Raw genomic sequence first — 27,696 nt, 5'->3', positions numbered from 1 at the left:
CTCCTCCTTTTGAATGCTTTTATGACAGTACAAACTTAGCAATCTTACATTGCAACAAAAATATGGCGGCGTGCATAGCTGGCAAGTGCATTCGTGATCACATCTTATCTATCATAATCAATCATTATAAACATCTAAAACCACATTATATTTTTGATAATATATAATCTGATCTTCAGTGCACCTGCTGTGATATAATCTGTCCTCCAGTGCATCTGCTGTGAAGTGTAAATTAAGATTTATTTTAACTGCAGTGCGCATTAATGGACTCACAATGGGAGATCCATCAGTACAGGATAAACTTGCGTGCAAAAAGGTTAAAATATTTAAAGTTTATAACATAGAGAAGGAATTTGACACATTAACTGAAATATTTTCCATTTAAACATCAAAATGTTTATATAATGAAAACATTAGCCCACACAACATGCCAAATCTTGTGATTTTCACAGTAAATCAGGTTTGCTGTTTTACTCAGACACCCTGAGAGACACCCTAATGCTACAATTGATATGGAAGGAGTTCAGGTTTCTCTGTTAGTGGCAAGAGATCCAGCCTATCCCCTACTCCCTTGGCTCATCAATGGTTATTCTGGACCCAGTCTGTCAGAAGAACAGGAATCATTCATTTGTCACTTGAATTGTTGCCGGGTAAAGGTGAAGCACGCATTTGGATGGCTAAAAGGAAGGTGGCACTTGGATACACCACATTTGTTATGGGTGGGGGTGTTATGTTCCCCTACACTTTTGCATTTTTTTACCCTGAAAAAAAAAAAATGCTGTATGCTATGATAAAGAAGCTGCATCCATAAACTGAGTAAAATATTTTTTTCACATCCTTTTCTACAAAAGGAATGGCCAAACAAATGTTAAAATTCAACATTAACTGCTAAAGGAGTAGGATTAGCAGTAGTTTCACTTGAGCTAAAAGTTCAGGGTCTCCATTTCCATTTTGTTCCGACACAGGAGAACTACAACTCTAGTGACATAGTCACTATGAAACATAGTGTGGAATTTTTTTGGGCAAAAACAACCAACTCTACCCCATAAACCATCCAAAACTATGGCCAGATAAAAGCAACTTAAAAAATTACAGAACACCACTTAAAACTAGTGTATGTCAATAAGCAAAATGCAGCAGAAACAAAGAATTCTAAGGGAAACAAGGTAGCAATGGATGCTGATGGCAGAATCAAAGCATGCTGGACAATGGTGGAAATCAAGCATGCTACGGAACACAAGTAACGATGCGGGCTGACAGCAGAAATTAAGCATGCTACTGGAAACAAAGTAGCCATGCAAAACACAGCCAAGTTGGATCTATCCTGGACGAGCCCCCAATTACGAACAATTTAGGAAATTATAAAACAATAGATATAATGTTCAAAATGTAAAAGACAAAGTGTTTTGTGGTTGTCAAATGTTAGTAGAGCATGCTGATAGATAATGAGCTGAATTTGAGGAGAACTCACTTCATATACATCCACTGAAAATATCCTTCAGAGCAGTTTGGTAAAACTAAATTAAATAAATGGCTCGGAAAAAAACAATTAAGTTCTTAGAAAAGCTCTAGAATCATTTGTTTGCAGACACTAGCTTTGATATTTTGTTATCTAATGAAATGAAGTTCATGCTGTGACTAATGTGTTAAAAAGAATCCAAATACTGTGTTGGATCTGAATGTGCAACATTTGCTTTCCATCACAACTCACAAGCATGAAGAAGCTGTGTGTGTGAGAGCAAAGCACAGGTCTGTCTACACACTCCCTCTGACAGCGTTTGCTCAACATCACCATAATCAAACATATTCAAATGACAGAGGTGCACACACTGTGTCAATACTGTAGCTGTGATCACACCTGAGGTCTGGATAACATTTACACATGTGACAACACACAACACAACAAAAAATGTGAGCTGTTCTGTATAATACAATGAACATGTTTGGAACATGAGGGTGAGAATAAAAGATTTATATTATTTTGTGAACTTGAATAATAATAATAATAATATTTTATGGTGCCCCCTTAATTGACGATAAATGAATTAGGAAGCCATCAATCTTCTTTTGCCATACGTCTTCTCTAAGGTGCTATTATTTGTTTTTCTCAAAGTTTATTCAGGAAATTTTCGGAAGGCCAAACTGCCCATAATAGAGTAAATGAAGAACATAAAATAAATGAGTCTATCATCAGTGTGGATTTTAGCATATCCTGAGGATGGTACATTAACAGGAGCATCTAAAATCCATTCGAGTCAAGATTTTGAGGTCATTACTTCTATAGACTAGGGGTTGTAACGGTATGATATATTGAAATTATGATGATTGCCTCTCACACACACACACACACACACACACACACACACACACACACACACACACACACACACACACACAGAGACAAAATTTTTGAACTTTTCATTAATAAAATCAGTAAAGTTTGTTCATCTTTTAACCTGTTTTGTAATGTCATCCAATACTGTGATAATATTGTATACCACAATAAAAAAAAAAAATCACAAAACAGTCGTAAGTTGAAAGGAATAAATCAGGTATATCCTGATAAAAATTTTTGGAGAACAAGTACAGATACAAGACTTCCTTTTCGATACTCACCAATATGATACCCGTTTTTGAATTTTTTTATCAGTTTATTTCAGTGTTATCATGAAAATGGTATCTAAATAAATCAATTCATTAAAACTATTACCAAATTAAAATAGAACAATTAATTTCAACTTAATATTGTATTATTTTTATCAAATGGAGTGCTTTTATACAGAAACTTACAGCACAATCCAAAATACAACATTGGAGTTATTTTTGTCAAATAATGTACTGCATAACAGAGCATCAAAGATATGATATTAAATATAATACAATTATAATAGATTTATTAGTAGTAGTAGTTTTAGAGTGAATACAACATAACTATACAGTAGTGTTATATTTCTGTCATACTTTTTTCCATTTAGATTGAGCTTTCATTTTGGCAAAAGCTTTTATTTTTGAGGGAAGCTCTTTCCATTTCTGTGTGTTTTTGATGGTAGCTTCTCACTTCCGGAAAATGGTTGCTACTTTACCCATTGTTATTATTAAATGGCAAAAGGCTGCTATTTCATGAAATAAATATGAAGTCTGTATGTGTCTGGCTACAAAGGGAATTAGCAGTCTACTTGCTGTCATCTGCTACAAAGCGTGCGATGCTCAGGATGGTGATTTTTCCATGTATGAGCCAAAGATCTCTATGTGGCGTGAGCATTGTCTTTATGTCAGCACAACACCAGGTCGACACATTCACTTTTAAACATGCAGCACATGCAAACTATATATATTTATCCCTTCAAATTACACCCTTTGCAGTTTAATAATTACACTTGGTCATAACGTGATTTTAATTTGTGCACTGAATGTTTACGGAATGACATTCAGATTTTTACGAGCATGAATGCAGTATTGGACCTGATTCCGATAACAGTATCGTATCAGGACATCCATAGAACAAAAAACCTTGCAAACACTGCGTGACCCTTTAGTCATGAATAAATTCACAATATTTGACAGATGTCTCTCATACCAAAAATGAAGAAAGAAAAATGGCTAAGCTTTTAATATTTATGTTCCCTATATTAACATTAGATATGGAGAGAAATAATAATAGAAAAAGTGAAAAACATAATTTAAAACCTAATCAAAACTGAAACTCAACCTGTGTAAACCCTTTGTTTACAAATAATATTGGTGAAAGTTGTCAAGCAGTAGTTTGGATTATTCTTGCATGGAAACAGCAGAAGCTAATGAGCTCCTCCCATTAGGGTTTCTGAATTAAACAAGAATTCTAATCGAATGTTGCTCTGGATCTCAACATGATGCAGAGTTAGATTAAAAATCTGCAGTGAGAGATCTCATTACAAGAACATATGAGGACACATCTATTTACTCAAACGTATACATGTAGTTCTACATCACAAACTCTAACTGGCTTCAGTCGCAGTAAATAGTCTTATTATGCATATGCCTTTAATAAGAACATCAAGCTGCAAGTTGAGCACTCATCCTCTTGACAATGTATGAAAATGTACCAAGCCCCTAAATATTTACAGTACATCTAGAATCTGTGACCAAAGACATAGAGCTGGACCGAGTAAAGATGGATACATAAACAGAGTTAGTTGTTTCAGGGTGCTTTCATGTCTGGCATGTCCTCTACCTCTGTCATTTCAGGCAGACTGCCATAGCACATAATTAATACATTTATTTCTCCAATTCACCTCCTTTCCCATTGAACATGACCAAGAAGGCTGGTTAAATTTCCACAGTCCCTCCCATCATGAAATCCCTAGTCTCAGGCATCATGCCCATGGACTGCTCACTTTCTCAAACTGGCAAGGTCTCATCTCATTGGCTGCCTTTACACAACTTTAAGGAGTAAAGGTGCACATGTTTTAATAAGAGAAAGATCTAAGAACTGGATTTGTCAAGTTAGTCAGGTTTGTGACATCAGTCTTTCGAAAGATATTCAGAGTTTTAAAAATGTAGGCACTTAATAGAAAGTAAATGATATATCCAAAAGCACAACTATATTCCGCATATTTTTTAGTTATGACTGTCAAACAATGTGTTTGTTTTCATTTGGACAGACATAACATCTGAGGACAATACTAGGCATGTGCCAGTATCAAGTTTATATTTAATATTGTAATAATTACTGAAGCTTTTCTAACGGTGTATGGTATTATCACAGTATTGTATGACTTTACAACACAGGTTGAAAGATAAAAAAACTTCATTGTTTTTCAAACTTTAAGTTTAATTATTTTTTAACCACCAAATTTGCATTTACAATTAAAAGATCACAAAGAGAGTAACTTTGAAAGGAATGTTAAAGATTTAAGAAACAGAAAAAAAAAAAAAAAAAATGTAATAAATAAAACTAGGATTGGGAAATTTAACACTGTAATTTCTGCAATTAATAGCTGACTGTTTAACACGTAAAAAAAAAAATTATGCAATTAATGCATTATCCTTTTTACTTTTTTTTACTTCCTGAAACTTCACTAATGACTTCCATGGCCAAAATAGCCATATAAAATTTCCAGGAGGTAAACGGTCAACGCGACTGCACGTCCTAGCGCAGAAACTGATTGTGAGGAGTAGTGCATGCTCATTCATTACACATTAATTGTTCCCGGGCAATATTAAACATGGGAGTGGATTTACTGTATGGAGAATGGAGACTTCACCCGCAAGTGGTGAGCCAGGTGTGGGAGAGACACAGGCAAGCTGCCGTATCTCTATGCCTCCCCAAAAATGGTCCCTCAATGTCATCTGAATCGGTGTCAAGAGAGAAACCGTGCGAGAGAGACCCAGCGTGTGCGTTATAGAGACCGAATGGCAGCCAGAGAAAATTATTGTTTAGAGATTTTAATATTTAGCAAATGAAACGTCACCATTCTATATGTGTTATATCTGTATGTATAGTGTTTAATATTGCATTGGCAATGTACACTTAAGAGTATATTGCCAATAAAGCTGGATATGAATGAAATCTGCCCATGTGATCCTATAATTAAAAAAGTCCAGAGGGAAACACAAGAAGATTTTTGCACAACTTTTAATTACAGCATGTGCACTGATTTTATTGAATGTTTGCATATTGTATACTTGTATCAAATATTATACCTGCAACATTATGTCTATTTTAATTATATCTGCAAAAAATACAACATTTTGACATGTACAGTACATATTTAAATAATTAAAATCAATTATTATTCTTGCACATTCTTTGAGACAGAGTATAAAGGAAATATACATATGATTGTATTTGAATGTTTGTTTTAATTTACTATGATTAATCGTGATTCATCACAGAACACTGTGTGATTTATTAGTTCAAATGTTTTATTTGATTCACAGCCCTAAAATAAACATTGAATAGATAAATATAAAATCAAATGGTCACTATCACTAAGGGGGATAAAAGGGTCAGAAATGTTCCACCTTCAGCCATGCTTCTTGTCCACATTGTTTTTTTATATATTTATATTATAATAAAATTCACCCTCTATAAACAATTCCTACTAGCCATAAAAATGTATTTGACATTATAAAAAAGAGAAAAAAAGGAAAGCAAAAACAAGTCATGTCCTTATATCAGTGCAGTAGAAACCTGCACTCCCGCAGGACTCCCGCGGATCCCAACAGTGCAGCGTGGGACAAGTTTTGATTGCTGAGTGCGGGTGCGGGCAGAAAGAAACTGATGTGTGCCATGGAAGCAGGAGAAAGAAATGAATCATAGGTCTCCCACATAATATAAATATCTAAACACAGATTTAAAATTATTCACATTTATTTAATGTTTTTAAGGTACAGAATATTATTTGTGTTATTCTTCTATTGCGCAAGAGCAACAAAAATAACCGATTTACAGGCGCAGGGTTGATGGCTCATTTATAGCAATTCTTCCTCCTGCTCCATGCGGCAGAAAGTACCACTCTGAGACAAAATGTCTGAGCATGAAGGCAGATAGTGCGAGATTTTAGCACATTAAAGTTAGGTTCAGTACAAACAAAACTTTGAAACCAACCACAGGTAAATCAGATATTTGGCATTGTGTTAACGAAACTATTTCTCTCTCTCTACAATTTTTTATCATGTGGGAATTCGAAAAAATTGCCTTTGACACCAGAGTGGGCAGGAGCAGGAAAGAATCTCACGGGAGCGGAACTGAAAAATGTGTGTAAAACTCTACCTGTGGCTGGAGCGGGACAAAATATTTTTTACGGGAGAGGGCGGGAGCGGGACCGAATCTTGCGGGAGTGGCTGGGAGTGGGTCTACAGTGCAGGTCACTTGGAACTAGCCAGTCACCATCTCTGTACATTGTAACAGGTAGAATTTGGTAATACCTCTTTAAGAGCAGCACACTCTTTACTGTTACCTTTTCCGTTGAGCGCTCATTCTAAGTAGTGAACATAAGCTGTGCACACCTCATGTCTGTGGGGCACAGGAGCTTTTCACATTTCTGTTGTTCTTTTTGAGTTATTTTGTTTATTAAGTAATGTGGAGTGGAGTGCTTGCTAGCTGCAAATAAATGCCACATGTGGAATGCCAGCCTCATTATCAGTCTGTTTAACTCTGCTGCAAATAATCGTGCGCGCTATCTCCATTAAAAAGAATGTTACAAGTGGCCTTGGATCTATGGACATACGGTATATGCATGGATGCACAGTGTGTATGAGGCGGCCGGTGCTGGCAATGTATGATGTTACCCACTGCTGATTTGCATGTTTGTGAGCCTGGCTACACAGCACAAGTGGACATTTTGTGCTTTAGACACAAGCAATATGTGAGATTCATCCAGACGCATGAGAAGATTAAATCGGACACCAGCGATTCAGCCAGATACGTGAAGAGATTCATTGGGAGAATGAAGGATTCGTTTGGATGTGGTATCCGATTGCTTCACCATTTAACCTGTTCAACATATTTAATTGCCACAGAAGTACATATTCAACCCAAAAACTAAAATCTGTTTCTCTGTTTCATTATTAATTGTTGATATAAATAGTGCACTGCTGTCATTGAAGATGTTGATGATATGACTTATGACTCTACATTTTTAGTCTCTACCTAGACGGAGAGTTTCAAAACCGTCTAATTGCCTTGAGACACAGGTTGTGTTAATACTAGCTGCAGAAAATGCTTAAATTAGTCCCTTGATCTACTGAGTGGTATCATTGATTGATGCACTCAAAACATGTACACGCCCCCTTCAAAACCCATTCCTGCACAGGCTGGTCCAGTGGCCTCTTCTACTCTGTATATTCAGGCCCAAAATGTTTGCACGCTAAAACCTCCAATAGTGGCCACAGACAGGAACGTCAGACCTGAAAATGTGGCATACTTTGCTCACAGTTCCTTGGAGCTATATAACACAACCAGAGTCCTGAATTAATCTAAACTTGAGCCGCCTGTGTTCATGAGTGTTTGGAAAGTTCGACCTGATTATTGGCTTCAACTTGTGGATGTCTACAGATCCTCCTTGGGCCTGAACATTGCTCAAATTTTCCTTGAACTACCTCACTTCTTATCCATAGAGGCCAGAAAGTGGTTTACAGTACTGAGTGCACACATCACAGCTTTGACACAATTCTGCACTCTCTTCAAAACTGTGTTTCCATCAGACAACCAAGAACATGTCTTGAGAGGCATCCTTGACCATATTCAAGCCCCTGACAAACCTTTTCCAAAGTTTGTAGCACACTTATTGAGCGGATTCAAAAAGCTAAAGTCTCCCCCACCAGAACAAGAACAAATTGACCTCATTTGTAAGCATGCATTCAAGCTATACAGTCACACTTTATGTCACACAGATTACTTCAGTCTTAGACCTCCTTATGTGTACACATGAACTTAGTACGGGAAACTTACTGCTTTAAATGTTCTGCACCTGGGTTCACATCTCGAAACAGTCCAAACTGCAGCTTTGTCCCACAAGCCAGTGCATTCCCTGCCATGGTAAAGCAGAACTCTCCAATATCAAACGATGCAGTCAAGATGGCAAGACCTAAACAAATGCCAACAGCGGTGAGCGGGGCAAAACGTTTGACCGGCAGAAGGGAAACCTCAAGGAAGGAAGGACGTTATACAGAGGCAATCCTCCCTCCAGAAGATAAATATGCCTCAACCTTCTATTATGCCAACACCTAAGGGGTATTCCAGAAAGCAGGTTAAGCGACTTACCCGGGTACGTTTACTGTGAGTAAGCGGATAACCTCAGCTTTCTGTTCCAAAAACTGAGGTAACTTTCAGGGTGTTAGAAGCCATAGCAACTTACTCTCTGAACATAACCTGCTCCGGAGAAGGTTATGTTCCAGAGTTAGTTTATTTCAGGTAGATGTCAGTAAGTTTCAGAGGTGGTCAGCGCATGCATGCCATTTGTAATAGCACAATATTATACTTTTGATGCAATATTACTGTAAACTGCATTCTTTTCTCCGGCTTTTCCAGTCTCATACACCAAAAGTGAACAAATTGTGCTTTAACTTTTAATGGGAAATTTAATACTGTAATATTTTTTAATGCAGAACACATTGGAAAGGACTACACACTCTTCACTGCAAAGAAATAGCTTTATATATATTGTATTCTAATAAATAATTTTTATTCTATAAATTTCATAGAATAAAATTATTATAGCACCCACATTCTATTTACAGTTCCTTCAGTCACTGAATATTAATGTTATTTATAAATTACATTACATAGTATCAATATGTAGGTAATGTCTGCCAATTAAAAGCTCAATTAATCACTCGTTATTATTCTTCACTAACTAGATAATATGTGATCATTTCATGGACCACAGATATATCATAGAGGTTAGAGATTTTATTTCTTATCACTTTAATTCATGTACTGTACATAAAATGCACACATTCCCAGACTTGTTCATTGTACTCTATTACCTGAAAATATAAATGAGACATGCTGTCATTTAGTCACACACAGTGCCCTCATTTAGCTGGTTGTGAGGCGATTCAATGAAAAGATGCTCCGCCTCCTCTACTCCATCAGAAGCTGTACATGGTCCATCTCTACATTCCATTTTTATTCTGCCTTTCAATAAAGACCTTTTACAGCTTCCTATTAACAAGGAAGATATGAGTTACTTTTTCTTATAATGCTGAGATCATAAACATATACATATATAATGTATAATCAGACACATGATCTTCAATTAAAACAATATCATTTCATTCATTATCAAGTTGCTTGAGGCAGATGGACCCTACTGTACATGAGACTGCACAGCCAATGTCTTTTAGGGGACAAGACAACAAGCAAGTTTTAATGCCACATAAAATAAGAAAAGAACATAATGGACATGTAACTCCTATCATTTTCCACCTCTGTTACAGCAGATCTTCATCTTATAATGCACATGAATTATCATGTGTGGCCTACTGAAAAACATTACATTCAATTTATGGAAAATTATGACAACTGTAGGTGATCCTACAATTGAAAGAGGGTCTATTAATACAATGACACCATCAGCAACTTTGGGAAATTAAAGGTGATATGATTCTAAGTTTTTAGAAACCCCAACTGGGTACATCAAATGGTATTAAATAAAGGAAATATATTCAGTTGACAAATTAAAGTTAATTATTATAATGAGGTTCAGTGCAAACAAATAACATAACGGCTGACCTATTAATCATTAATGTAGGCTAGAGAAGTCTAATATTAATGTTGAATTAAGATTTTATATGTACGGTAAAACTTTATAGTTTTATTTATTTAAAAATTCACGCAATGATTCAGTATTCTTTCTGGCATGCAAACTCTCATTCCTAAACCGATGCAGCTTCTATCGCTATTATGAATGAAGATGAAGTACTGCTCATTTGCAGTAATTAAAACTTCATGTTCGGGGGCCTGGTTAGCTCAGCAAGTTTTGACACTGGCTACCACCCCTGGAGTCACAAGTTCGAATCCAGGGTGTGCTGAATGACTCCAGCCAGGTCTCCTTAGCAACCAAATTGGCCCGGTTGCTAGGGAGGGTAGAGTCACAAGGGGTAACCTCCTCGTAGTCGTGATTAGTGGTTCTCGCATTCAATGTGGTGCGTGATAAGTTGTGCGTGGATTGTGGAGAGTAGCATGAGTCTCCACAAGCAGGGAGTCTCTGCAGTGTCATGAGTTTCAGGGGAGAAAAATAAAAAAACGAGCGTCTGTTTCCATGGTGACTCGATAATTCAGTGATCTGATGAGAATGCCTTTCAGAGTTCACCATGAACACACACAAACTCATACTGATGGTTGAGTGAACTAACCTTCAGTGCAACTGTTCTGCAACCCACATACCATGGGTTTGGTTAATCAACTGAGAGTTCAGGGTTTATGTCATGGTAAGTTAACCTTGCTTTCTGGAATTCCCATCTGAGCCAACTGTTATTGGTCATGTGGAGGATCTAATGTCTCCATCATTTTGGAACATACAATTCATCATCAAAGTCAACCTCAATAACAAATTTGTAGATGCAGCACTTGATATGGGTGCTTCCCTCTCGGTGGTTTGAACAAATATGATTTCCAAAGTTCTGGAAAACTTTCAATTTCAAGCTTAGACATCACCCCTAATTCAACTTGCCAACAGTGCAGCTTGCAGTCCAACTGGCATTATCTGGCTTTGTCATTCCCGATGTTTCTCACCACTCCTATTGGGGATGGATTTCATGTTAAGAGCATCAGTTAGCATTCATATTCCATCCAGGACTGTATGGATGGAATAATTCCACCCTTCCATGTTAGTGAGTGAGTGTTTAGAGGTGCCAGAGGTTGGAAGCTTAATGTTTCTAGATGTTCAGCCATTTGTTTTACATGAGAAAGTTGAGGAGGCATGCTTGAAAAAGGAGCAAAAAGCACAAATAATAAATCTTTTTGAGGACTTTGGGAGCATGTTCGATGGTCACCTGAGCCACTCCTCATTAGCAGAGCATGTGATCAATACTGGCAATGCTAAGCCTATCAACCTCCCACCCTACTGCACTTCCCCAGCCAAGAAACAAATGATAGAAGACCAGATTCAAAATATGCTGGAAGAGAACATTAACCTTAAACCATTTTCAGGACCATTGGCTGCCCCAGGGAATATACAGGAGTGGATTATGTATGCCGTCTGTTTTGTACACATCTTTGTCGACTATTTCTCTACATGGATCACCCCAAAGTGCCTTACCCAGAGAGCTTGAGAGCGTCCTTGCATGATCATGCCAGAGCAGCTCTTGACTCCTGCTATAAGCGCAGAAAACACTACTACGATCTGAAGAGGTGTACAGTTTCTTATTCTGTGGATGACTTGGTCACAAATCAGCTGCCCTAGCAAACTTCACAGCCAAGCTGGCTCCGATATACTCAGGACCATACCGTGTAACAAAGAAACATCTGTGGGGCACAGAAGCTTTTCTCATTTCTATTTTGTTATTTGTGTTAGTTCAGTTCAGTTTCATGGTGCAGAGGATGTTTGAATCACTCAAGATGTTTGGCAGACACGAGGTAATGGTAAACAACATAGTACATAGATTCAGAATTTATAATGTATAATTTTATTTTAACCCTCTGGGGTCTGAGGGTGTTTTGAGCCATGGAGAAGTTTTGACATGCCTTGACATATGTGCTTTTTTCAGTTGCTTAAAAACATATTAATGGCTAAATCTTACAATACAGTATTCAGCACAAACTGGGCTACAATAATATGCGAGCAACATTTGTGTACAGGTTTGTATTTTTGAGAAAATAACATTTATGCATGGTTTTTGAAAAAACTAAATTTTTAAGTCATTGGAATAAGGTCATATAACACATAATAAATATTTGTCCACAAGACTTTTGCAAACTGGATCTTGTAGCCTAGAGTTTTTGCTACAAAATGATGTGAAAACCATCCTGATAACTCATTCATACAAAACAATATACTCATTTAACTTTTGTAAAACAATTTTAGTGTTGATAGGTAATATGCGAGGAGGCGTGATCTATCATGAATATGGAGGTCATTTACACCTGAGAGACAAAGACCCCTCCCCTGGGCCTATCAATGAGGGATAGAGAATGAATGTGAGGAGACTTAATGATCAAAATCAAGTTTTAAATAAAAATTTAGTAATTAGTAATCTGACTATACATTTTCTTTACATAAAGACTTTACTTAATTTTAGACCTACACTACCGTTAAAAGAAGTCTCTTCTGCTCACCAAGACTTTATTTATTTGATCCAAAATACAAAATACAAACTCATTTTACAATTTAAAAGAACAGTTTTCTATTTGAATATATTGTAAAATGCAATTTGTGATCAAAGCTGAATTTTCAGCATTATTACTGCCGTCTTCAGTGTAACATGATCCTTCAGAAATCATTATAATATGCTGATTTTCTAATATGGGCATATTTAAAATGCATTTTACTAATTTAACCCTAACACATATTTGCAAGCAAGCACAAGCTTTGTTGATGATAATGAGGCAGCATAAACACTAGTTAAAATATAATCTAAATATTCATATTATTTTTTTATCATATTACATATCATATTTATATCATACAGCATACAATTTAAATAACTGCTTTAGCTGAAACAGCATTAAATGTAACTAAAACTTGCTTATTAGGACATATTTCAAATGTCAATACTCTGAATCCTGACTGGCAAGTCTTGAAACAGTCCCACTAGTAAAATATGTACATGTTTATATAAAGTAGCATGTCAACTAATGAAAACTAAATTACTTACTCGTCCGAAATTGTATCCTCTGCTGGATCAAGTCTCTCTTCAAAATACAAATGTTCATCGGAGTCCCACTCTTCTTCTGAGGAAAATGTTAACTCTTCCTTAATATCCAGGAGTTTCATCGCCTGTGTATCGTTACAAACACGCAGAAAAGTTGAGTTGTGTTGTGTTTACATTAAACCTCACTGTCGGGGGCGTTTACCATTTCCCTTGATCGTCTCAGCACATTAGCGTATGAATGGCGCACTCTGCTGGTGGTGTGATCACATTAGCTATAATGAGCTGAGCCAGCTGAAACATATACTTCACTTTGTTTCATACAGATTACATTGCAGGAGAATATTTGTTTTAAATTTGAATTGTTGTATTTAAAAGTAGACATTTTAAGCTTTCTTTAGACATATGTTTCATGTTTGTGTGATAAGTATTTGTGGAGTTTCAGTTCATTTTTGTGACGTGTTTCATCGTGAACACAGAGACTGCTGAAAGCTCACCCTTTTTATTTTCTTTATTTTACAAAAGCACAAGATTTTGTTGTTATTGTGAGTGTACACAAATAAAAGTAGACCCTTTATAGTCTCTAATGACGTCTTACACTTATCTGTATACCCAAAAATTACGGAGTATTTTAAGTTGTTAAGATGTCTAACGTAGGTGTAAATTGATGGGCCCTTAAACAAACCCTCATAATAAATGTCCAACTGATTGACAAATTCACTTGTGAAATGGATTGCTGTGAACTGTATGCCAATGATTGACTTATGTTCAATAATATGGTAGTAAACAATACATTGTATTCTAAAGCCGCTTTTTGTATTGTCTTATTAATGATTAACTCTTCCGCATATTTATATATATCTGATATATATATATATATATATATATATATATATATATATATATATATAATTTTTAAATATTTACAGATAACTATGTATAATTATATATTGACATAAATATGTATAATAATTATATATTGAGTTATTGTTATATGAAGGGCTTTCTCAGCAAATATTTGTATATGCGATTAATCGTGATGAATTAATAGGGACACCATGTAATTAATGTGATTAAAATTTTTAATCGATTGACAGCCCTAATTTTAACATGATTGGCATTGATTGGATGATGCTGGACATTACTTTGAATCAGAATTATTTATTCAGCTTTACAGAAAATCATCTGTAATGTCTATAACATCTCAAAAAGATGAATAACCAACATCTGGAAACATAATAAACAATTTGATAAAAAATCTGACTTTTTATAGCTTGGTATTATTTAAAATTTCACAACGTATGTGGACATCAGGGACGTGCCGTCCATATAAGCAGGGCTAAACTAACAGAAGGGTGAAAAAAAAAATTACAATATGAAATATTTAAATATGATTGTTAAAGGTGCACTCAGCGATTCCTAAGAAACACTTATATATATTTGAAAAAAACAAACACACCCCTCCCATCAGTGCTTCTATGGAAGCTCCGCTCCCCAAATTCATGCACGCGAGACGGTTTTACGCACACCAGCTCCATACACTCAAGACTCTCCTTTTACTGAATCTAACATCACAACAACAGTATATATGGGTTCTGTGAAACACAGCTAAATTTATGTTACCTACTTATCGAAAAGAAAAAGAGCAACTTCTGAATCCGTCTTAAATACTTTTAGCTCTCAGAGGTCTCTCCTGAAAAGCCTCGCTGATGTTGACGTGGCTCCTAGCCCTCGACTTATCACAATCCTTCTTTTTTAGTTTATATTCGTCTGACCTTTTTCTCTCGGTCTTCTTCTCAGCCATTTGTCCTCTAGAAATTTTGCATCAGCCAGATTTGCCATTGCTCTTCTAATGAATTTCCCTCTCGCTCTGCCCCAGACCCCCATCCTGTGCACGCACAAGAACCACCCCATATTTCTGTTGGCTGGAGTAGTGTTGTGTGGATCGGTCTGATCCACTTTGTTTTTGTTCCATTTACAGAGCCAGTGCTGTGTACAAACACTAGATTTTTTTCAGCCTACCCACCAAATGGACAGCCAGCAGACTTTGAGGAGATATTTGCAGAATTTGAAAGAATTCCTCTCACTTGAGCAGCACAGAGAGTTATTCATTTATTCACCTTGACAGCACCCTTAGGTATAAGCACTTTATGTTATGCTTTTTCTGATTCAAAGCATTGTTTTCCACCCTTTTATTCAACACTGTACATTCATTCAAAGTGAATCACACCCCTAGTACAACTGCCCAAGGTAAGCATGATTACCAAAATTAGGTAAGCCAGTTAGAAGCTACTTCCTTCAGTCATGCTATCCGATTGGCTAGATTTTAGTTTTGTGTCAACATGGTCAAGTTCACGTATGCATTATTAAGCACTAAAATGGATATGTGCAGTGTAAGCATCGAGGACCTACATGGATTTGGCAAAGTTATTTTCATAAAAAATTTGAGAAAGAGAGGCTATTGAAACTTCAACAAGTGGGAGAATTTTACAACAAAGTGATGGAGATGTTCATTCGCAAGGAGAGTCGCATGGATTTTGTGTTCAAGTAAAGGTATGTTAATGTATTTATCAGTACTAGGTTTGAGGCTATGAATTGGTGATCTGGCTATCATGTCCTTCTTGTGTTATGTCTGTTTTATAGTTCTAACGTTAAGGTGCAGTGTCTGTTTAAAAAAGCCTTGTGTATTCAGGTTAAGATTGTTGTCTTTTGTGGTTGGGTTAGCTAATTGTCACCGTCCATTCCAGTGTTTCTAAACTGTGGGAATAGTGACTAGTGAGGCCTATGATGTTGAAACTACTGTATTAACTGGCAATCTTTTCTTTTTTTGCTGTTGTATGTCAAAACAAGCTCTTCCGGCATTATAGTTCATTGTATGATTTAAAGGACATAAACATGCTCGGCTCAATATATGACAATCTTTAATTTGTGTGAAATGAACAATATTGCTGTCCTGAATTTCCAATGACTGATGGGTTTTAAGGCAACACTTTATGTCAGTAACATTTCCGTGACATTACACTCACCCGTACAATATGTTTTGGGCACAGCGTTTAATAATGTGCATTAAAAACGTATCGGTTACCTAACGTAACCTCGGTTCTCTCTGGATGAGGGAACGAGTATTGCGTAAGCTAGCTTACGCTACGGGAAAGATTCATCTTTTCTGAGATATTGAAGCCAAAAAATTATCCTTAATTTTTGTATCCATTGTCAACGCAGTGCGGCAGCTGCAGACCTTGAGCGGGCTAGCTAGCGAGCTCATAGGTTGCTCTGTGGCAACTGCTGCAGCCTATAGACGAGCTTGGGCTTAACTCGCGATCCAATGAGAGAGCGTCCGCGCTCACTGCAACAAAGCCCGCCAAAATGGGCGTGACTAGAGTGCATATAAGCGTAGTTCGTAGGCTGGAACCCTGGTTTTCATTGACTGAAGCGAAAACTCGCCGCGTGGCGCGAAGCACGGCCGGCTACGCAATACTCGTTCCCTCATCCAGAGAGAACCGAGGTTACGTTAGGTAACCGATACGTTCTCTTACGAGAGGTTCTCTCAGATATGCGTAAGCTAGCTTACGCTACGGAACCCATTGTCAACGCCGTCGCGCCAAGCATCCACTGTATGAGCCCCAGGGAATTAAGGGGGACCCGGGGAGCCCTTATGAGTGGGGAAATAATATTTGGCCGGCAAGAATGCGGGTCATTGATTGTGTAATACATAAGCACATAGTGGGAAGGGAACGACAGAGCGCGGTGCCGGTCTGTGTGGAATGTGTCCCATCAGTGCAGCTCACCAGGGGAGCTGTAGCGTATTAAACCGCTAGTAGTTTTGCCTGCAGAGCGGGCACTTCCATATTGTAAAAATCTGACAAAGATGGAGGGGAAGTCCATCCCGCTGCCACACATATGTCGTGAATGGAAATCCCGCTGGACCATGCCCACAAGGATGCCATGCCTCTAGTGGAGTGAGCCCTAATGCCCAACAGGCATGGCAGGTCTTTTGACGCGTATGCAGCAGCAATAGCGCCCACTATCCATCTAGATAGTGTCTGTTTCGAGGCGGCGAGACCTTTGGTGCGCCCTCGAACTAAACGAAAAGCTGCTCAGAGCGCCTGAAAGCGGCAGAGCGCGCAGTATACAATCTCAGTGCTCTGACCGGGCAAAGGAGATTGGCATCGCGTCAGCTATCGGATGCTGGCAGCGCCGATAGGGAAATGACCTGTGCTCTGAAAGGAGTACCGATCACCTTGGGAACATAGCCGTGTCTAGGCTTTAAAATGACCTTGGAGTAACTTGGTCCAAACTCAAGACACGCAGCTGACAGACAGCTGAAGGTCTCCACACGCTTGACTGATGACAGGGCAGTCAGAAAAACGGTTTTGAGTGAAAGGTATTTCAAATCCACGGATTGAAGTGGTTCGAAAGGGGGGGCTTTCATAGTTTCGAGAACTATAGAAAGATCCCAGATAGGAACCGATGGGGGGCGCGGGGGGGTTCATCCTTCTAGCTCCCCTGAGGAAGCGGATGACCAGCTCGTTTTTACCCCATGACTGGCCGTGCAGGGGTTCAGCGAACGCCGCAACGGCCGCCACAGCCGCCACATACACTTTGAGCGTGGATGGGGATCTGCCCTGTCATCAGTCAAACGTGTGGGAGACCTTCACGCGCTGTCTGTCAGCGCTGCGTGTCTTGAGTTTGGACCAAGTGACTCCAAGGTCATTTTAAAGCCTAGACACGGCTATGTTCCCAAGGTGATCGGTACTCCTTTCAGAGCACAGGTCATTTCCCTATCGGCGCTGCCAGCACCCGATAGCAAACGCGACGCCAATCTCCTTGTAGAAATACGAGGAGATTGTAGAAATATGAGCAGCGACGACACCCCACATGTCCGCGGGTCCAGGTCTCGGTCGGTGCACCATGTTGAGAACACAGACCATTTTGATGCATAGAGTCTTCTCGTGGAAGGGGCTCTAGCGTGTATGATGGTGTTTATTACTCCTTCTGGCAGAGCGACGGGTAGTCATTGATCACCCATGCATGCAGCGCCCAGCGCTCTGGGTGGGGATGCCAGATTGTGCCGCGAGCTTGAGAGAGGAAATCTGCTCTCACTGGGATGGGCCACGGCGCTGTCAGTGACAGCTGCGTAAGCTCCGGGAACCATGTCTGATTCTCCCAACGCGGGCTATGAGGAGCACCGAGTGATGCGCTTCCTGATCCTCTGCATTACCTGTGGCAATAGCGAGACGGGAGGGAAGGCGAAGCGGGCGCCTGGGCCAGTCCTGGGCCAGCTGCCCTCACTTTCGAGAAAAATATTGGGCAGTGAGAGTTCTCTTTGGACGCAAAGAGGTCTATCTCCGCTCTGCCGAATAGGTGCCATAACGCCTGGACTGTTTGAGCGTGCAGGGACCATTCCCTGGGGGAATATTGTCTCTGGACAGTCTGTCCGGGCCGCCGTTCAGGTGGCCTGGCACGCGCGCCGCCCTCAGCGAGCGCAGGTGGCACTGGGACCAACTCAGTATGAGTTTCGCCAGATGGAAGAGGTTCCTGGATCTGACACCACCCTGACGGTTTAGGTAGGATACCACAGATCTGTTGTCCGAACGGACCAGGACGTGGTGACCCTGAATGACCGGGAGAAAGCACGCAGCGCCGCACTCGACCGCTATCATTTCCAGACAATTTATGTGAAGGAGCTTTTCCTGAACTGACCATAGGCCAAAACCGGAGAGCTCCTCGCGAGACCGCGCCCCAACCCGTGTTGGACGCTGCCTGTCGAGATGACTTTTCGGCAAGATACAGCTCCCATTGTCACTCCCCGCTGATACCATTCGGCCACTGTCCAGGGCTGCAGAGCTGAAATACAGGTCTGAGTCACCTTGATGGGCTGGCGGCCTGTGGCCCAAGCCCGGCGAGACGCCGCAGGTGTTTAGACAATGCTGAAGCGGGCGATGTGCAGTAAACCCAGCTGAAGTACTGCTGCGGCTGAGGCCATGTAGCCTAGCACTCTCTGAAATTTCTTCAGAGGTGTGAGGCTGTTCATCTGAAATGACGCGGCTAGTCGCTGCACACGGCGCCGCTGTGTAGATAAGCGAGCCGCCATTGCCACTGAGTCTAGTTCTATTCCAAGGAAGGAAATTGCCTGACTGGGCTGTAGTGAGCTCTTGGTCCAATTGACTGCAAGGCCCAAACTGTTCAGATGACTGAGGAGAACTGTCCTGTGAGACAGAAGCTCCGTATGTGATTGTGCCAAAATCAGCCAATCGTCCAAATAGTTCAGAATTCACAAACCCTGACTCACGAGGGGTGCGAGCACCAGGCCCATGCACTTCGTGGAAAGTATGGGTGCTAAGGACAGGCCGAACGGAAGGACGGTGTATTGATAAACCTGGCCGCCGAGGCTAATCTCAAGAATGGCCTGTGACGGGATTTATCTGAATCTGAAAGTATGCATTTTTCAGATCGAGAGAAATAAACCAGTCCCCTGGCCATCATGCGCGAGGAGTTTGCTGGTTGTAAGCATTTTGAACGGTCTTTTGCAAGCTTTGTTCAAAACCCTGAGATCTAATATTGGTCTGAGGCCGCCGTCTTTCTTGGGGACAAGAAAATAACGGCTGTAAAACCCGACTCAGCTCAGGGAGGCGGCACTCTCTATGGCCCTTTGCACAGAAGGTTTGTTATTTCTGAACGAAGCATGCACGCTAGCTTCCGTGTTCAAAGTAGTTTCGAGCCAGCTCTGAAGCAAGGAGGACGGCGATCGAACTGTAGCAAATAGCCCTGTTTTATTGTGCTTAACACCCATTCGGATATCCCTGAATATCTTCCCACGCTTTGAAGCGTAATGTTAGAGGGTGAATGGCCAAATCGCTCTGATTGCCGCACACAGCGCTGAACAGAATGTGTGAGCCGCTTACTGTGCTTATGCTGGACTGCTCGCAGACAGCATGGACAGGCTGTTCTGTGAGTGACTTCCGATTGAGGTGAATGGGGAAAGAGTCACGCCTGTTAAGTGATGCGCAAGCATAGCCACGGGCACGGACTTACATACAGAGAAGTGTTTGCTGGCCGTGGTGACAGAGCCGGCAGAGAATGGGCGCCACGACGTATTCGCGTGAGCGCATTTATTGACTCTAACACTCGAAGTGGTTCGTGAACCGCTTTTGAGTGTGCTCTGATGGGGACACGGAACGTGTAATGCTTGTGTGTAGAGGTGAACACTAGATTGTGGGCACATTTTCTACACATAAGGCTGGTCGTGTGACAGAGCCGCCAGAGAATGGGCGCCACGACGGATTCGTGGGTGCGTTATTAACCCTAACACTGAGCCGGTCGTGAACCGCTTTATGTGAGTGTGCTCTGATAGGGACACGGACGGTAATGCTTGTGTGTAGGGGTGAACACTGAATTGTGGGCACATTTTCTACACATAAGGCTTTATTTTGGGTCGCCGTGGAAACGGCGCTTGAGTGCAGGCAAGCCGGTAATATCACCGGCTTGTTGGCTGCTGAATCCACCACTGCAGTAGCCTGAGAGAAGGGGACTGACAGGGGCGCACGGGACTTACATACAGCTGGCCGTGGTGACAGAGCAGGCAGAGGAGGGGCGCACGACGGGCTCGTGGGCGCTTATTAACTCTAACACTCGAGCCGGTCGTAACTGCTTATGTGAGTGTGCTCTGATAGGGACACGGGATGTGTAATGCTTGTGTGTAGGGGTGAGCACTGGATTGTGGGCACATTTTCTACACATAAGGCATGTTTACTCTTTACAAGATTTTTGGGTCGCCGTGAAAACGGCGCTTGAGTGCAGGCAAACGGGTAGTATCACCGCTTGTTGGCTGCTGAATCCACCACTGCAGTAGCCTGAGAGAAGGGGACTGACAGGGGCTAAGCTTTGACGGTGGTCCGCCGCGGCGGACTGAGCCGCCGCTTTCTCAACAACGCTTAGGAGGACTTCGGTTGCTCAGGTTTCAGTACAATCTTAGGCCGAGGCCCGCAGGGGGCGGCGGTCTGCGGCGGCTGTCTGAGCTGATCGAGGGCGGCCGCCCTGTCGACGCTGAGAAGTCTGGCTTGTTGAGCTGGGCGCTGTGAAGAGGCTCGTGCAGGAGGCTGGTCACGTGGGCGGCCTGCAGAGGAGCTAGCGCGATCAACAATGCCACTCACCGCGGAACCGAAGAGACCGGACAGAGAGAGCGGCGCGTAGTGCGTTCAGCTTCTCCCAAGTCGGCTAGTCAGATCTGAAACAGCCTCTGTCTGTAAGACGGCCATGGAATGCAGAGCAGATGCGCTTGGCCGGGCGGCGGTATAGGCGCCGCCAACACAGGCGGAAGTAGTTCTGCAGGCCTTAGACGGAGCACCAGCTTAGACCGCCATCTCGCGGAGGGCGGGCAAAGGTGCGGCGTGGAGTCTGTTGGGAGCCTGCTCAGGGGCGGTGACCACTCGAGCCCGAGGCGGTCGACGGCCTGTGTGAGGAGGCGCTGCTAGTTCCCCTCGACCCGGCGCGGGTCCTGCTGGATTCCTGGGCCGAGGAGGAGGCGTGTGAGCCTGACCACTCCTGCTGTCCGAAGCCATGATGGAACAGCCCTTATCCTCCGCTTCGTCCGAGATGGCAGCAGAGCAGCCGCCGGCGGCCACTGCGCGTCCCGGTGGGCGGGAGGGTGAAGGCGATGCTCGAGGGAGGGCTCCGGCGAGGCAATCGCTTCTACCACTGGTTCTGGCAGCCTTTGAGAGCGGGCGCTTTTACTGCGCTGCTGAATGGAAGGCGCGCTGGCGGCTCGGTCCTGAGCGCTCGAGTCGAGCCCGCAGGGTCCACATCGAAGCTCCTCGCAGAGATCGCATCCGCCTTCAGCGAGGGCGAGCTCTGCATGCCCCAGTCCCAGGCAGAGAGCGCAGATGACGTGGCGGTCTCCGGTGCTGAGAGGGGCGCGCATGAGGCGCAAGTGGAGCGAGGCATCTTTAAAAAGACGCCAGTACTTTTTGTGAAGTTCATAAGAACTAGCTTGCTTTAAAAGGATACGCCGCCGGATGGCGTAGCTCGCAGGACGGCTGAAGGTGGTGAAGACGGCCGGCTTCTTCGAGCGCTGTCCACGCTTGCTTGATGCCCCTCGAACGGCGACGCCGCTTCCAGTTCAGAGATGCGAAGAGCTTCGCTGAAGAGATGAAAATCAGGGTTCCAGCCTACTGAACTACGCTTATATGCACTCTAGTCACGCCATTTTGGCGGGCTTTGTTGCAGTGAGCGCGCGGACGCCTCTCATTGGATGCGAGTTCGCCCAAGCTCGTCTATAGGCTGCAGCAGTTGCCGCAGAGCAACCTATGAGCTCGCTAGCTAGCCCGCTCAAGGTCTGCAGCTGACGCACTGTGTTGACAATGGATACAAAAATTAAGGATAATTTTTTGGCTTCAATATCTCAGAAAAGATGAATCTTTCCCGTAGCGTAAGCTAGCTTACGCAATACGAGAGAACCTCTCGTAAGAGAACCTTTGATGCTTGCCCAGTCCCGATGCCCACAGCATGTGCCTGGTGTACATGAATTTTTAGGAAAACTATTTGACCTATACATTTTTTATTTATTTTTTGTTGCTTTTTTTTATTAGGTGCTACTAGTTACAAATCAAAAAGATAAACGCTCTGGTCTCAGGAGGTTAAATGTCTTTAATTTGAATCACTTACATCAGTGAAGGTCATTAGCAAGAGACATCAATTTGACCGGTTACTGGTAAGTAACATTTATTTACTTGCTAAAGCAAATCATTTCTCCCATTGGCACTTGGCGAGTGTTCATTTGTATGGAGGGAACAGTGTGTTTAGAAAATATAAACAATCTGACTAACAGATTCTCTCGATTTTTTTTTTTTTACTGTATTTTGAAATATTCACAATAACATAAGCATGCATGTTTATTATCATATATACAGTACTGCATTACTGAATACTCACAAATATTTAGACTATACACATAAGTTAACAGACATTATCCACAATTTTACTTTGTTTTCATTGTTTTACACTGTCTATTATTGTGGTATCATTGATTTCATTTAAATTCATGTGCCGTTAGTTAAAAGGCTGGTCCCATATTTACTTTGTAAATATACATTTCTGGTCTTATTGTGAACGATTAATCAGTGGCTGAAGTCCCTGTACCTCATCACACAGAGGATGCCACTAGCCACGCCAATGTTATTGCTCCAATTGGCAGAGAATCCACTTATTTGAGTATAATGTTAACTGGAATGCTCTGTAAGCATCTAACAAATAAATTAATTTAAAAGTGATTAAAAATATATTAATAAATGAATTACAGAACGTTAAACTACTGCAGCAATATTTACTTGCATATTGCCTGACATGTGGCCAAACCAGGTGCAAAGCTTCCTGAACACATGGAAACACTTATTATGCAAAGACTAATGCAAAGACAGAAAAGCTATTAATAAACATTGATCAACAGTGTAGCATATGGTGCGTTGTGTGTTAGACTATTTGTGAAATGGTAATTTACCTTATAGTGTTGTCCATGCGGGACACGGTTAGGAACGCAGCCAGGTTTGCGGTGTAAGACGAACACACAATCAATGTAAACAACCACCAACTGCCCATGACGATCCTCAATGCCACAGACCCCACCATTGAATCGCCACCTGTAATGAGAGGTCAGAAAACCAAAAATATAAATGCATTTTGAAATGAGAAAACATTTCCAACAGAATGTCTTCATATCAATGTATAAAATCATGCACTGAAAAACTGCATGTTCCTGGTCGAATTGTGCACAATTCATCAGTGTTCGTTATACCAAAGACAAATACTTCTCATTGTAATCTTGTATAAAAAAAATGCAATAAACTCTTGAGTCTTTTTCAATTGAATTAGTCAAACCACTGAATAAATTGGCCTGAAACAGTCTCACAACTCAGAGATCAGAACTAGCAATGTTCGCTTCATGTCACAGGAAGTTATCAAGATGGCTACAATCGCCTTCAGCAGCAAGTTCACCCAATATTGTCTCGTTCCATACATTTACATTCGATTACTTTCAAGGTTTTCACATAATCCTGTTTCTGAATGCGTAATGAGAAAGCCTACAATTAGAAGGGAACAATTAGGAGGGCAGACCCCTATGAAAGAGTATTAAGAGATTAACATATGGTAATTGCATTACAGATGTGAATAATCCATAAGAAAAGAACACAATTTCACATCATTAACCTTTGTCTTTAGAGTGAGCAGAAAAGGCATTATTATTAGCATGCATGCTATCCTCACATTAAACCAAGTTTAAGAGTATAAGCACTGGAAAAATGCACTGGAAAATCTTTGTTCAATCTACTGTTAATTTCATGTGGCGGTAAGATCAAAAGTATGGCACAGGAACTGCGGAGATTTAATCACAAGCTGTTTGGCTTAAAAGGGTTGGTAGGCAGTATGCCAGACATTAATAGAGGCAGCTGCGGTTTAGTGTGCTAGTTGCTGAGATAGTAACTTATCCATTTTATCTTTCTTGAATGAGAACCAGCATTCTGTGCTTCATTCAAAGGCACCTTTACACTTTTTTAGTGCACTTAACACAATTGAGAATCAAGTGTGCCACTGTGGCTTATTAGTTTAGCAAAAGGCATGCTAGATTGGCAGCTGAGGTAATTTTAGAGTTTCCATTTTCCTTTTTAGCCTGCCAGGAGTGTTTTTTTTTTTTCAAAGTATCAATATGTAATCCTTTGTAGACCATTCTTTTTGACATACAACACTTTTGAAAAATGTCTCAGCACATCTGAACTGAAACACAAGATTTCAGGTTACCAAGAACTACTGCATAAAGAAATCAACACATTCTTATGCCGGAGTGCCAAGGTTCCTGAAAAGATTCTAAACTGCTTTTTAGGTATTAGTTCACCTGACTTTTTAAGGAAAAAGTAGTGTAACACGTTAAATTTCAAATTCTTGTAATCAGATTACAGTTACTGACATTAATGACGTTCATTTCTTTAAAGTACATTACTTGGGTTACACAGATTTTGAAAATGATAACTGATTTAGAATCTGTTTAAAAAATGAATTATGTTCATATGTTTGTCTGTTTGCATTTGTGACAACTAAAGCTCAAACTAATAAAAAACTATTTGCCAGTGGGGTTAGAAAAAAAGAAACGATTCAAAGGGAAAGCAAGTTTATTTTTCTTAATGTTAAGATATTTTTACTGAAATATAAGAAAGTATGATTTGTTTTTTGTAGTGCAGCCCCAGTCCCCAGTCCCTATTCACTTGCATAAAAATAAGCAGATTAGACATTCTTCAGACTTTTTTTCCAGTTGTGATTATGAGTGTAAAAACAAAATATGACAGAATTTTATTTCTGGGTGAACTATACCAAACTTGAATTTCGAATACACAATGCCCATAAAAGTCTATTTCCATTGCACCAATGTATTATCACCACAGTGCAGTTTAATTCTTGTCATCTCTCAAAGCCTAGAGTCAAAGCGTCACCTGATCTCTTGCTGCTCTAAAAATCAGACTGTAAACTGATAAGTGTCTTGTGAAGGTGCCTTTGAATGGATGCAAGAGTAAGGAATACACAGCAGTACCTTGTTGTACAAAGGCCCCATAGACAATCCATATGGCACTGTGCAGCGAGTTAGACATGGTCGAAGCTGGATGGGTTCCTGGTGGATTCTGGGATCGGAGCATCTGCATCCGTGTGAGCAGGAAGATCAAAACGCCCACCACAGGGATGGCAGCTGCGATACAGGCCCACACAGCCAAGTCGAACGGAGCGAACAGTGAAAAGATGTTAATCTTTTCCTCGGGTTTGCGGTATAGGATCCCCACAGAGTAGTCCATGTAGCGCTTGCTGAAGTCCACCACGTTCTCTCGCTCTGGTGTGATGGTGATGGCGGACACTGCCAGATCTGCTCTCTGCAAAGACAGGAAGTTAGTCAGAATAGTTTGTATAAATTATTTATAGGGGCTCATTTGTTTGACACAAATGAAAATGAGGCTGTGAGAAATATATAAACGGTCTGTTCAATGTGTTGCTCTGTTGTGTACCCTGATGTTGATCATTTAGCCAAAAAAAAATTAAAATACGACTTAGCATAACATAGCCAATGAACAAAAAAGTCTGGAAAACATGGGTTGTAAAAATGGAATTCAATGGATTATTTTTTATCTTTTAAGAAATAGAAACAAATAATGAAAATCATCATTTTGTTGTAAAAAAGAGCCAAAAGAGCTCTGATGTTATCGCCCGCTCCCATAAGCTACTTATATATTTGCAAATATCTGAATAATCTGCAATAAAATGAAAATGAAATATTTTCTATACATATTTTGTGTTTCCATCATTTGGTTGGTTGATTTGACTCATAGTTAAGAATTCTTTTATGAAGGATTTTATGAAAAGCCTATGGGAAAAATACTTCTGGAACAAAGATGGCTGAAAAAGTGGGCGTGCACTGATGCACTCTTTTATGTTTCTTGGATGCTACTTTGTGACATCAATTTTGTTTTTGATGGAGGGGCCTTTTTTATTGAAGGACTGGACAGATATACAAGAGGTTCTCAGCACGTCTGGCCTTTTGTCAATCATTTTGGTTTTCATTGGATGTTGTTGCACTTACACCTACTTCCACAAGGCCGCAACATCACATTACGTAGTGACCACTGTGCATGAAAGGGATATATTTATTATATTTAGTCAACACAACTATTAATTTACAGCATAATTTGCTTTTCAATTAGCAAATGAATTGCTTGATTAGTGCTTTTTAATGAATCAGTCAAAATGATTACCGAAATAGACTGAATCGATCACAAATGTCATCAATCTGATCTGAATCATGTACTAAATCAGTCAGTCAGCTCATTTCTTAGTAAATCAACTAATTTATCTCCCTCAATGAAAGCAATGTTAAGAATGAAAATTTGCATTGTGAAACTTAAATCACAATTAATAAAATAATTGTTCATAGTTAATCGCAAATTTTGAAAGTTCTGTTGACTCTTTATACTTATTTTCCTATCAAAATTGATTTAGTTCCTCCTTAAAAGAAAAGAAAATGTAACATTATGTAAAGCATCACACAGTTCAAAGATAGAAATGCACTAAAATAGCACCAATTTAAGTAATATTAAACTTTATAAGTCTAAGTGGGAGGTTGACTAATTGAAAGCACTAGATTGCAGTTTCATTGCAATGTACATTAAAGATCATAAACCCTCATCCTCAACAATATTAATCAGCAGGCAGACTTAGACTTTTCGCTTTCCTACAGCAATCGTAAAGCTGCATATACATGATCCGTGATGCTTTGAACTCCACATGAAAAGCGCTGCAGAGAACGTCTTCTTTTGCTTTTTGTGCTGGCTCACATAATGATACTTAATCTGAAATTGTAAGATGTAAGCGCAA

The 27,696-nt window shown here is 40.5% G+C and overlaps 1 protein-coding gene across 1 annotated transcript in view; it reads right to left on the bottom strand.

Moving 5' to 3' along the window:
* The window catches only part of grid1b (glutamate receptor, ionotropic, delta 1b), a 711,417-nt gene that overhangs the window by 57,740 nt on the left and 625,981 nt on the right, over positions 1-27,696 (bottom strand). The window contains exons 11-12 of the mRNA XM_052102777.1: positions 25,871-26,197; positions 23,792-23,930 (exon numbers count right to left, since the gene is read on the bottom strand). Coding sequence (XP_051958737.1) covers positions 23,792-23,930; positions 25,871-26,197 — 466 coding nt within the window. The remainder of the gene's footprint in view (positions 1-23,791; positions 23,931-25,870; positions 26,198-27,696) is intronic.

This window comes from Xyrauchen texanus, chromosome 33, assembly GCF_025860055.1.
Source record: "Xyrauchen texanus isolate HMW12.3.18 chromosome 33, RBS_HiC_50CHRs, whole genome shotgun sequence".
NCBI classification, from domain to species: Eukaryota; Metazoa; Chordata; class Actinopteri; order Cypriniformes; family Catostomidae; genus Xyrauchen; species Xyrauchen texanus.
This window is presented reverse-complemented; position numbering and strand designations above follow the sequence as displayed.